Source organism: Trichomycterus rosablanca, chromosome 9 (assembly GCF_030014385.1).
Source record: "Trichomycterus rosablanca isolate fTriRos1 chromosome 9, fTriRos1.hap1, whole genome shotgun sequence".
In the NCBI taxonomy this organism is placed as follows: domain Eukaryota; kingdom Metazoa; phylum Chordata; class Actinopteri; order Siluriformes; family Trichomycteridae; genus Trichomycterus; species Trichomycterus rosablanca.
The window spans coordinates 7,369,435-7,382,245 of NC_085996.1; the positions used below are offsets into that span (position 1 = coordinate 7,369,435).

Below are 12,811 nucleotides of genomic sequence, written 5' to 3' on the forward strand. Positions count from 1 at the left end.
CCGCTGCGCCACCCGAGTGCCATTATCTTTATTTTTTAACGTCGGGTCCAGACACTTTTAACCGTTTTTTATCGTTTCTGCTTTTTGCGATTATTCGTGAAAGGAAGCGAACATTTCCAGAGCAGGTTTGATAATAGAGCCACTCAATACAAACCTCCATTACAGCTGATAAAGGAAAGTGAAAGAGTGAGAGCAGAACTCACGCTGTCATTCTGAGCTGTGAGGAATATTGGAGCACAGAAGGAATGATAGATGCTTTTCAGTGTGAATCTGAGTGAATGTGATACAGCGGGTCAAACTGACCTAATGAACAGCAGTGATGGAGAGGAAATACATCAAGTCACTTATTTAATAAAATAATCGGCGTTCTGTTTCATCCAACAACACTTTACTCAACAAGCAAATAGACGACAAAACAATGATTTGTTAATTTTAAAACAAAGTATTATTCTGATCAGGGCCGTGGTGTGTCCAGTGCCAGTCAGAAACACCGGACGTGAATAATTAATCCCTGACAGGGTAACATGATGGTGCGGTTACGGTCCTCGTCGTCACGGTAATTCTGTACGTTTGCTACTGTGCTTAATCTGACATGACGTTCCCATCACTCAACCACCAACAGGCTGTCACCAGGGTGATAATCACCTGGCAACCTGTCATGTTGTGTCCACGGCGACCAGAGTGTTTGAAGTGCCGGGTTGGAAATCAGACTGAAAGCATGAAGATCAGAGCCAACATGCCTAACACTGCTTAGATCATGTGTGTGAGTGTGTGTGTGTGTGTGTGTGTGTGTGTGTGATCTCATCTAATACACCAAACACCAAATACACTAATGTGTGTGTTCTCCAGTATACGCAACAAGAGCATCAATCCTGGTCAGGGCCGTGGCAGATCCAGTTCCACCAGGACACAGTGGGTGCAAGGCAAAAACACATTGAACAGGGTGCCAATTCATCACAGGGCTTTGGCCATACCCCATTCAGACATAGCCAATCATGTGTAGATGCCCTCTCAGCTGGTAACACAGCTCAATATGTGTGTGTGTGTGTGTGTGTGTGTGTGTGTGTGTGTGTGTGTGTTTCCTTTTTGCATAATAAACTTTTTAAGATCTTTTTTAAGACACATTTTGCCTACAGGCTTCATTATGTGTGTGTGTGTGTGCGTGTTCTCCTGTATACACAACGTGAGCACCAATCCTGGTCAGGGTCCGTGGCAAATCCGGTTCCACAAGGACACAGTGGGCGCTAGGCAAACACACCCTGAACAGGGCAACAAACCATCGATTGGCTTCAGTCACCCCCCTCAGACACAGCCAATCATGTCTGTGTAGATGCCCACTTGGCTGATAACACCACACCTTTGTGTTCTCCAGTATACGCAACATGAGCATCAATCCTGGTCAGGGCCGTGGCGAATCCGGATGCCCTTGAATACAGTGGGCACAAGGCAAACACCGTAAACAGGGCGCCAATCCATCACATGGCATCTGCCATCCCCAGTAGATGCCCACTCGGCTGATAACACAGCTGTGTGTGTGTGTGTGTTTCATTTTCGCATAATAAACTTTTTAAGATCTTTTTAAGACACATTTTGCTTACAGGCTTCATTGTGTGTGTGTGTGTGTGTGTGTATGTGTGTGTGATAAAGTAATGTTACATTATAGGCCGTGTCATCAGCGCCCCTCGTTATCCTTAGGCTGGAACTGGGGTGGAAATTTGAATAATCGCACACACACACACACACAGAGTCATCAGTCATTAGACGTATGTGTCCCATTGCTCCTGTGCGCTGTGGATGGCAGTAGTGGGTCATTAGTCTCCATTCTTTGTAGCTCATAGCCCAAACACACACACACACACACACACACAGATACACTTTTCCACTTTCCTTGAGCGTAGTTTTATTTAGGTTATCAGTTTGTCTGAACACATTCAGATGATTTTTCCACACGTTTGACCCCCCTCCTCTCAGCAGAACGTGACAGACTGGGTTTCCTCTCCGGCCCTGAAGAACTAATATGAATATTTCATTAGATTTATTTTTAAACAGCGATGTTTAATAGCTGAGCAACATTCCAAATGTAATCGTTCCAAATTAACTTCAGACGAACGTTGAAGTCAGCATCATTTAAGCCGTTCTTTTATTCTGATGTTCAAGGATTTCCGAGCTCCTTTTTCTCGACGCCAGCATCTCCACCGCCGCCGAAGATAAACACATCTGTTTATGTGAGCTTGGGTTGATGATAAGTGCTCCACCAGGAAATTCTCCAGCAAGGTTCCACTATTTCATTATTTATTTATTAAGCGTTTTTAAATAAAAACGAGGATGTGAACTGTGCATCTGCTCGTCTGTCATCAATGTAAGCGGCCCAATTAAAAGCAATAGTTTGTCAGTAGCAGAGTTTGGAACTTCTGTTCTGTTTCTGGTGCAATCTGTTGGGACTCGGGTAGAATCAGACGTTCTCGATGCTGAGAGACGGAAATAAAGAGTTTATTTTTATTATAGTGTCTTCTCATGTAGACATGTAGCTTTAGGTGTACGTACGTCTATTTTTACCTTGAAGTGACTTTAATTCAGACAGAAACCAACAGCGAAGGAAAAAAATACGTAGACAAAAGTATTGGGACACCTGCTCTTTTTCGGATACGTTCCTACAAGCTTTACACAGCTGGATTTGGGCAGTTTATCCCATTCTTCATGGTGGATCATTGTAAGATCCATCATGTGTCTGTGAACTACCATCTTCAGGTTTTTCCAAGAATGTCTGAGAAGTCTGAGACTCGTCCTAAAGTCACTCCAGGCTTGTTTTGGCTGTATGCTTTGGGTCATTGTCATGTTCAGAGGTAAACTGTTGCTGTCTGAGTTTGTCTGCACTGATGTTCCTGTAGCTGGATGCATTTACCACCCTGACCAAGGTTCTTCCTACAATCATGTCCAGCTCAGAGCCATAGATTTTGTATTATAATAGAAACCACTGAAGGTGATAAAACTCCTGTAGAAAATATAAGAAATAGAGAAACTGAACCGCGCTGTCACTGCATTTTTGTACTCTTTGACCTGACGGGCATTTTTTTATATAAAGCTACTAAAAAGACGCCAACGTTTATTACGTTTCTTTTCTTTTGAAGGCAGACTGGAATGTCACAGTGCCCCTAAGCGCCATGCTACAGGATACCCATCTCACACATACCCACCCACCTAGAGATAGAGCAGATAGAGGTAAAGCCGTACTGTAACTCCATCACCTCTCCCGCGGGTGTTCCTACATGAATAGAGCCAGAGAGAGGAGGATCATGGGAAATTGGAGCTTTTCTTTTGCTTCTTTATGTCCGTGCCCTTTTTCTGTCCCTGATCCTTTATCCTTTCTTCATGTTGAAAAGCAAGACTCTCCTCCATCTTCATGACCTACACATCAGTTCAGGAGTAACACAAGCTGTAAAAAATCTATTCACTTTATTACATACACTGTATAATCATAAATATGTGGACACCTCTTCTAATTATTTTATTTTATCACTACCTGTTAACAGATGTATAAAATTATTATAAACTTATTATGTACGTACGACTTTCTGGCAGAAGTTTAAAAAACATAATTTTATGGGTTTTTTTAAAGGTCCGTAAAGACATGATTTGTTTGGTTGGGCTTGTTTTGCTTTGTTTTGTTTGCTTTGTTTTGTTTGGTTTGGTTTGGTTTGGTTTGGTTTATTTTTTTTTGGCTTGGTTTGGCTTGGCTTGGTTTGGTTTGGTTTTGATTTGGATTGATTTGGTTTGGCTTGATTTTATTTGGTTCGGTTCAGTTTGTTTTGGTTTGTTTTGGATTGGTTTGGCTTGATTTGGTTTGATTTTATGTGATCTGCTTTGTCTTGGTTTGGCTTGATTTGTTTTGGTTTGGTTTGTTTTAGTTTGGTTTGGTGTGTTTTATTTTGGTTTGGCTTGATTTGATTTGGCTTGGCTTGATTTATTTTGGTTTGGTTTGATTTGGTTTTGGTTTGATGTGATCTGCTTTGGTTTGATGAACTTTAATGACCTGCACAGAGCTCTGACCCCGACCCCACTAAACACCATTAGGATAAAATTAAACGCTGATTGTTGAACTGGGCTTTCTGGTTTTCAGAAGCCCAGTATGACTGAACAGTGATGGTGGTGGATGTAAAAATAATGTTTATCGTGTATCATCGTGAACTGAGCGATTTGCATTCATGTTTGATTTATTTCTACAGAAACTTTGATATAAGATTGATCAATTATACACATTTTTAAAAGAAAAGTTTGTGTGTCTGTTGCATCTGAGGGAAATTAAACAGACGTCTGAAGAGATGCTGTAGGGATCATTTTTTTCCCATCATTATTATTATTATTATTAGCACCAGTGAAAGGAAGATCATTCTGTCTGTCAAGATGTGACATAAAACGCCTTTTTTGGAGGATAAAGCTTCACTGACACATTTTAAATTGCTCTTCAATTTTAGCTCAGCTATTAGAATCACAGCTGACAGATATGAAAACTTTAGCATTCTGCTTTGATTGTTATAACCATGTTTTATGGTACAATGAAGAACCCGAGGACCTAAAGACCTGAGGCACAGAAATATTCCGCTGTATGTGTTTGCATGGATGTGTTTTTATGATGACCTGAAAAGTTCCATTAAATTAATATACAGTATATATATAATTTTATTTGCCCCATCAAAAATTTGAATTCTTCACCAACACCAACACCCACTCCAAACTCTAATAAAAATCAATGTTCTCCAGAAAACCAATATCAGCTCCCTCTATCACCATGTTTTAATATTGTTCTCCAACAAGCACAACCACCAGCACAAACAAATATCAATTAGTATCTGCCGCAGGCACTGCCAATTATGTCCGCTAGATGGCACCCAGCCGACCGGTGGCAACACCGAGTTTCAAACCAAGAAGTTTGGAAACTCTGTGCTGGTATGCAAGCGAAATATCCCTCTGCGCCATCTGGGCGCCTAGAAGTTCTTATTTTAATAAAATTCAAGATGCCAATATTTTCAGCCATGTCTGTATGTGGACACCATTTCCAGTTACTATGTTTGGGTATTTCAGTAAAAAATGATAAAATAAATGGCTATAATTATGGAATTTAATATCTAACATGCTCATGATCAGGTGTCCTTATAATTTTGACCAGATAGTGCACATTATTTAAGAGATCACGATGATGAGTTTGTCTAGATGTCTTTAACGTCTTGCTCCATCTTCAGGTGTTCCAGATAGCGTACATTATCCTGAAAGCTGCGAACTCGCCGCGGCCTGGAAACTGGATCCTGGAGCGATCTCTGGACGGAGAGAACTTCATGCCCTGGCAGTACTACGCCATCACAGACACTGAATGCATCACGAGATTCAACATCAGCCCGAGGAAGGGACCACCAGCCTATAAACACGATGACGAGGTCATCTGTACCTCTTTTTACTCCAAGATCCATCCGCTGGAGAACGGAGAGGTGAGAGGGTCTGTGTTTACGTTCCAGCTTGTAAAGTGAAGGAATTTGTGTCAGATGTACACAAATGTACCAAATGTACACAAGCATAGAGAATCTAATCATTCTGATCAAGCATCAGTCTTGTTTTTATTACATTATTTTATTAAATCACATTTCTATTAGCAGCCCAGACAGAATCACACATATTCAATAAAAATTTATCAAAGTGGAATTTTATTAGCAAAAAAAGGCTTCAATTTGGAATGAAGCACTTTTTGTACAGCTGACAGTCCAGCATGAAAAGATTTTCTGTTATGTTCCAAAACAAGAGCCTGGCATCCTGACAATTCAATAGCAAAAGTTTCAGTAATGCAGGACGTGAAGATGAGTTTCTGTCCGAGAACACGCGGCATTTCCTTTCACACCTCAAACCCAAAACATGCTGTCTGAGTTACAGGCAAAATGAAATTTATCAACACAAACATTTTCAAGGGAAAATGCAGTTTCTTTCTTTCCTTTCCTCATTTCATTACAGAGCACAGAGCCATCACTGCTTTGGAGGGAAAAAAAAGCTTTTTATTAAAAAAAAAAAAAGATGTAGGGAATGCAAGGATGAGGAGGTGAGGGAAACGACAAAGAAAGCACCAAATGGGCAGAAAAAAGAATGAAGAGGTTCTGTGTCGGTGTGGCGCTGTGATCAGATCTCAGGCCTTGAGCAGAGTTACATTAGCATCACTATTATTATTCAAACCTTGCTGAAGGCTGGAGGAAGCTCTGTGATGGAAGCATTTTGTCCATCTATTTACCTAAATCTCCATCCATCCCACCATCCATTAATTTAACATCTATTCACCTATATCTCCATCCATCCATCCATCCATTAATTTAACATCTATTCACCTATATCTCCATCATACATCCATCCATTTATTTAACATCCATTCATTTATTTGACATCTATTTACCTATATTTTCATCCATCCATCCATTTATTTAACATCTATTCACTTATATCTTCACTTTCATTTTCATTTTCAGCATTTAGCAGACGCTTTTATCCAAAGCGACTTACACAATGAGCTAAACATGATGAGCAATTGAGGGTTAAGGGTCTTGCTCAGGGACCCAACAGTGGCAACTTGGTGGTGGCGGGGCTTGAACCAGCAACCTTCTGATTACTAGTCTAGTACCTTAACCACTGAGCTATCACTGGCCCAACATATCTTCAACCATCCAACCACACATCCATCCATGCATCAGTGCATCCATTCATTCGTCCGTCACTGTCCATTTGTTTGTTCATACATCCATTTACCAACACACCAGTCTGTTTGTTTATTTATTTATCCATCTATATCTCCATCCACCTATATCACCATCCATCAGTGCATCCATTCACCATCCATCCATCCATTCACCATCCATCAGTGCATCTATTCACATCCATCCACCCATTCACCATCCATCCATGAATTCATCCACCTATATATCTATTTATCCTTTCATTCACCATTTATCCATCCATCCATGCTTCCATTTACCACCCATTCATCCATGAACTGATCCACCTATATCTCCATCAATCCATCCATTCACAACCCATCCATTCTCAATCCATCCATCCATCCATCCATCCAGGAATTAATCCATCTATATCTTCAACCATTTATCCTTGCATTTACCATTCATCCATCCATCCATCAGTGCATTTATTCATCCATCATGTCTGTTTGTATGTCTATCCATCCATCCATCCACCCATCTGTTTATCCATGTATTTATCCAACTATGTGTCCATTTATATTGATTTGTCTCTGTTCTCCAGCCCTTGTTCTCATTTTTGTTCATTCGTATAGATTCACACCTCTCTGATAAACGGACGCCCCAGTGCTGATAATCCATCACCGACCCTCCTGAGCTTCACCACTGCTCGCTACATCCGATTAAAGTTCCTACGAATACGAACCCTCAACGCTGACCTCATGACCCTCAGCCTCAACGACCAAAGAGACATCGACCCCATCGTCTCTAGACGGGTGTGTATGATTAATACAGGTCTAAATGTTTTCTATATTTGTTAGGAGAGGTATGTGTGCATTGTTTACTCGCAGAATTTTCTGTGAAAATAAATAATAAATACTCAAACATATTCAGTGAATTTAAATAGGATTAAATTTCTCATAATAATGAGCACCCACTGTGCCAATCAGAGTAATATTTATTACCTACAATAGTGTTATTGCTCACAAATGCAGACAGAGAAGATGAGACACACACACACACCTGGCCACTACTCACGCCACCAAGGCCGCCGTCTGGATTATGAGACTGTGTCAGACAGATGGGCTTTGATTAAAAAACACGCTGTAATTAAGAAATCGTCTCCTTCTGTTCAACACACACACAGACACACTGACACACACAGATACACACAAGCATATACAGTATATACACACACAGATACGCACAAAGATACACACAAATATATACACACATACACTCACACACATACACACTGACAAACACAGATACACACATAAATACACACAAATATATACACATAGATACACACACAAACATACTCACGGACACACATACACATAAATATATACACATATACACTCATACACAGATACACACACAAGCATATATACACACAGACACACAACCATATGCACACACAGATATACCCACCAATATACACACACAGCCCTATATACACACAGATAAACACAAAGATACACACAGATCCACACACTCACTCACTTTCTTAACCGCTTATCCAGGTAGGGTCATGGGGGGTTGCTGGAGCCTATTCCAGCTTTTCAATGGGCGCAAGGCACACAGTAACACCCTGGATGGGGCACCAGTCCATCACAGGCAGACACACACACATACATATATATACAAATATGTACACACACACAGATACAGACATTCTGAGATATATATTATACCACTATACAGAAAAGTAATCCATCCAAAGTGAGACATACCATCTACATTACACACACACATATACATCATTTCCATATATATGTATATATACACACACATACATACACACACACACCTGCACACACACATCCTCTCATCACACACACTCTCTAGTGTCTTGTTGCTCATGCTACATTATTCACTCTCACACACCAGCCCACGCCGTCCTCCTGTCACAAAATCTGTAATTCACACACTCAGACTGTTCAGCGCTCAGAATGCAGATACGCAGGTTAGCATGAGGATTAGAGCAGAGGGACCGGGCTGATGCAGAACTCATGTAGGAAAGGATCTGTGTACAGGAAATCATGTACGGAAACTCAAGTGACCTTGTTCTAATAAGTGATTCAACCAGTCAAGTTTTAAAATGCCAACTTTACATTTTCAGCATTTAGCAGACACTTCTTATCCAAAGCGATTTACAGTTGTGACAGTATACTGTCTAAGCAATTGAGGGTTAAGGGCCTTGCTCAAGGGCCTAACATGCACAACCTGGCTGTGGTGGGGCTTGAACCGGCAACCTTCTGATTACTAGTCCAGTACATTAACCACTAGGTTACAGCTGCCCTCTTACCATCCTAACTACATACATTCATTCATACCAGTATACACGTTAGCCTGAGCCTGCTTACTATAGCATAGCAGCTAGCATGAACGCTTATTCGTTCTAGGCGCTGTCGCTAATCTGGATTGTTTATGTTTTTTCTCTGCAGTATTATTACTCTGTTAAGGACATATCAGTGGGTGGGATGTGTATCTGTTATGGCCACGCCAAAGCCTGTCCACTCAACAACGTCACCAAGGTAATCAAATACTCTATCATTCATGCTCATTGCTAACAATGTGACAGAAGTGTTTTAATCCACTGTTTAATCCACTTGACTTAAATATAACTGTAAGATAACTATAGATTAGCTTTGTACCATCACATGACTGACGTTTTGTGTGTTTCAGAGACTTGGTTGTGAATGTGAACACAACACGTGTGGAGAAAGCTGCGATCGCTGCTGTCCCAGCTACAACCAGAAACCCTGGATGGCTGGAACCTTCCTCACTCGCCACGTCTGTGAGAGTAAGAGAACCAAAAAAGGAACCAATGAAAAACCAACAGATACGACCAGCACGGTTCAAACTATCAAAACACATTCAACAGAAATACAAACACCAATCAATCGGTCTAATGTGGTCTAATCAGTCTTAAGCTTTTAAGTTTGAAGACCGGCTGTGCTATCAACCGTCTGGGCGGCCACACGGACATGACTGACTATGTCTGAGAAGAAGAGTTGAGAGAAAAATTTCAGCAGAACAGACGAGATCCTAAAACCCCAAGAACCCCAACAGAATCAAACAAAATCTGAACCTAAGTGGATTTTAGCTTATATATACTTCTTGGGACAGTGGTAGCCTAGTGGGTAGAGCTTTGGGCTATCAATTGAAAGCTTAAGGGTTTGAGTCTTCTCTGCCATGCAGCCACTGTTGGGCCCCTGAGCAAGGCCCTTAACCCTGTCTGCTCCAGGGGCGCCATACAATGGCTTCCAAACAAGCTGGGATATGCAAAGAAAGAATTTTATTGCACTGTACACCTGTATATGTATATATGACAAATAAAGGTGTTCTTTTCTATTCTATTCTATTTAAAATCAATATAAGTCAATAGCAATAATGTCTGAACACCAAAAGAACCCCCAGCAGAGTCAAACCCCCAGAATCTCATTTGACCCACACATTAGTAGTCCCACTGTGATCTAAACCCCTCCAGAACCAAGAAACATTACAGTAGTTACAACAGAAACCTTATTTTATTTTCAGATTGCACAGTGCTAATCTGTTAGCATCATTGCTAGCTCAATGGTTAAGGAACTGTACTATAAACTGGAAGGTTGCTGGTTCAGGCTCTTGTCAAAAAGTGTTCACTAAATTCTGAATGTTTCAGCGCTTGTGTAACTGGATTTATTTTTCTCCTGTCTGGACAGAGTGTAACTGCCACGGTAAATCGGACAAGTGCTACTATAATCAAACAGTGGCCGATGCTAAGCTAAGCTTGAATATCAACAACGAGTATGAAGGGGGCGGGGTCTGTATTGACTGCTCCGCCCACACTACTGGAATTAACTGCCAGTCGTGCATCGATGGGTATTATCGACCGCGTGGGGTGAGTGTCATTACATTAGTACACTGGTAATTATTGTTATTATGATCATTAACAATTGTATCTGTACTATTATTATTTTTACTCTTCTATAGTTTTTGTTTTTATTGACACTATTATTATTAAAATTACTATAATAATAATAATAATTATTATTATTATTATTACTATTATTATTATTATTATTATTACAATTACTACAATAAAAATAATAATAATTATTATTATTAAAATTACTATTATTATTATTAAAATTACTACAATAATAATAATTATTATTATTAAAATTACTATAATTATTATTTTTATATTATTATTATTTTTAAAATTACTATAATTACTATTATCATTCACATAAAATTACTATAGTTATTATTAATATTTAAATATTATTATTATTATTTATAAAATTACTGTAATTATTATATCATTTAAATATTATTATTTTTAAAATTACTATTATCATTTAAATAATATTATTATTATTATTAAAATTACTATAATTATTATTATCATTTCAATATTATTATTATTATTATTATTATTAAAATTACTATAATTATTATTATCATTTCAATATTATTATTATTAAAATTACTATAATTATTATTATCATTTCAATATTATTATTATTAAAATTACTATAATTATTATTATCATTTCAATATTATTATTATTAAAATTACTATAATTATTATTATTATATAAATATTAATATAATATTTTAAGTATCTGTTGGTTAATCCAGCGTAAGATTTTTCATTTTGTTTTCCTGTTCTTGTAGTTTGAATTTTTTATTTAATTTTTTTTGTTTAGGATTTTGGCGTGCTGATGTTCCTCCATTCTGTCACCATTCATTCTTTCTTTCACTTTTTCTCTCTCAGGTGAGTCCGGACGACCCCCGACCCTGCAGACCCTGCTCATGTGACCCGAGTGGGTCCATTTCTACAGTGTGTGTACCTGATGAGACTCGAGCCAGTGCAGGTAAAAAGTGTTTTTATACATTCTGCTTCGTACAGTCCCGTGTTGTAAACACGCCTGCTGACATGATTGGAATGATTAGAAGCTTGTGTATGCAAACTTGTGTGTGTGTGTGTGTGTGTGTTTGGTATAAACACAGGCCTGTCAGCTGGTTGGTGCCGCTGTAAGCAGGGATATGCAGGTGAGAGGTGTGACAGGTGTGCATTCGGCTACACCGGATTCCCCGCGTGCCAGCGCTGCAACTGTAGTGCGGATGGCAGCATTAATCAGGACCCCTGTCACCTACCGTGTGTGTGTAAGGTACGTAACACACTCCTGCAGATACACACACATTGACACATGGCTTTGACATGATCGCTCATCTGCAGATGCATTGTGGGGACATTTCTGAAACTGCAGTCTTTCTCCTGAGAGAACCGAGTTGTTATTCTACTCTTATTTAACCTGCTGCAGAACATTTCAGTCACATGACACTTTGTCCACTGTTTCTGACCATGACCGTCTTCATCCAGGGTTGTTTAGCCACTGGGGCGGCACAGTGGCTCGGTTGATAGCACTGTCGCCTCACAGCAGGAAGGTCCTGGGGTCGATTCCCATGTAGAGCAGTCCGGGTCCTTTCTGTGTGGAGTTGCATGTTCTCCCCAGTTTCCTCCCCAGTACAAAGACGTTCACGTGAGGTAAATTGGAGATACAAAATGGTCCATGACTGTGTTTGATATAAAACAACTTGAAGTGATGTATCTTGGGTAACCAGTAACTAGCTGTCCTGTCATGAATGTATCCAAAGAGTAAAACATGACGTTAAAATCCTAATAAATAAACAAATAGTTTCTTCATGAGCTGGTGATGATGTTGCTGCATTTCTGCTCCCATAATGCAGCTGAACGTCTGTTTGTTCTCACAAGGCCTCTGGCTGCGACTTTAGTTTGTTTTTGTGTTATTTACTTCTCAAGTTTGCTTATTTTGTGATATTATTTTGTTATTATTTGTGTCTTAAGTCTCTGGCAGATTGTTTCATCACTTATTATTTCGGATGCAGGGTTACACCTGCCGCCCCTGTCACGAGATGCTCACCACCCTGTCACGAGTGAGGAGGACTTGTGCAGTATCTCTCTTAGTATCTTGTACAGTATTCATCTGATTCCAGTGCCCGAAACATACAGTGTCACACAGTGTCCTCAGACATGGATGATTGTGTCTGTTGGTGCTTGACCAGGCTGGTGAC

General features: G+C 39.6%; 1 protein-coding gene across 1 annotated transcript in view; it reads left to right on the plus strand.

The window, feature by feature from the left end:
- Positions 1-12,811, plus strand: part of lama2 (laminin, alpha 2) — a 129,604-nt gene that overhangs the window by 36,883 nt on the left and 79,910 nt on the right. The window contains exons 4-10 of the mRNA XM_063001777.1: positions 5,238-5,480; positions 7,316-7,495; positions 9,170-9,259; positions 9,411-9,528; positions 10,430-10,608; positions 11,490-11,589; positions 11,726-11,886. Coding sequence (XP_062857847.1) covers positions 5,238-5,480; positions 7,316-7,495; positions 9,170-9,259; positions 9,411-9,528; positions 10,430-10,608; positions 11,490-11,589; positions 11,726-11,886 — 1,071 coding nt within the window. The remainder of the gene's footprint in view (positions 1-5,237; positions 5,481-7,315; positions 7,496-9,169; positions 9,260-9,410; positions 9,529-10,429; positions 10,609-11,489; positions 11,590-11,725; positions 11,887-12,811) is intronic.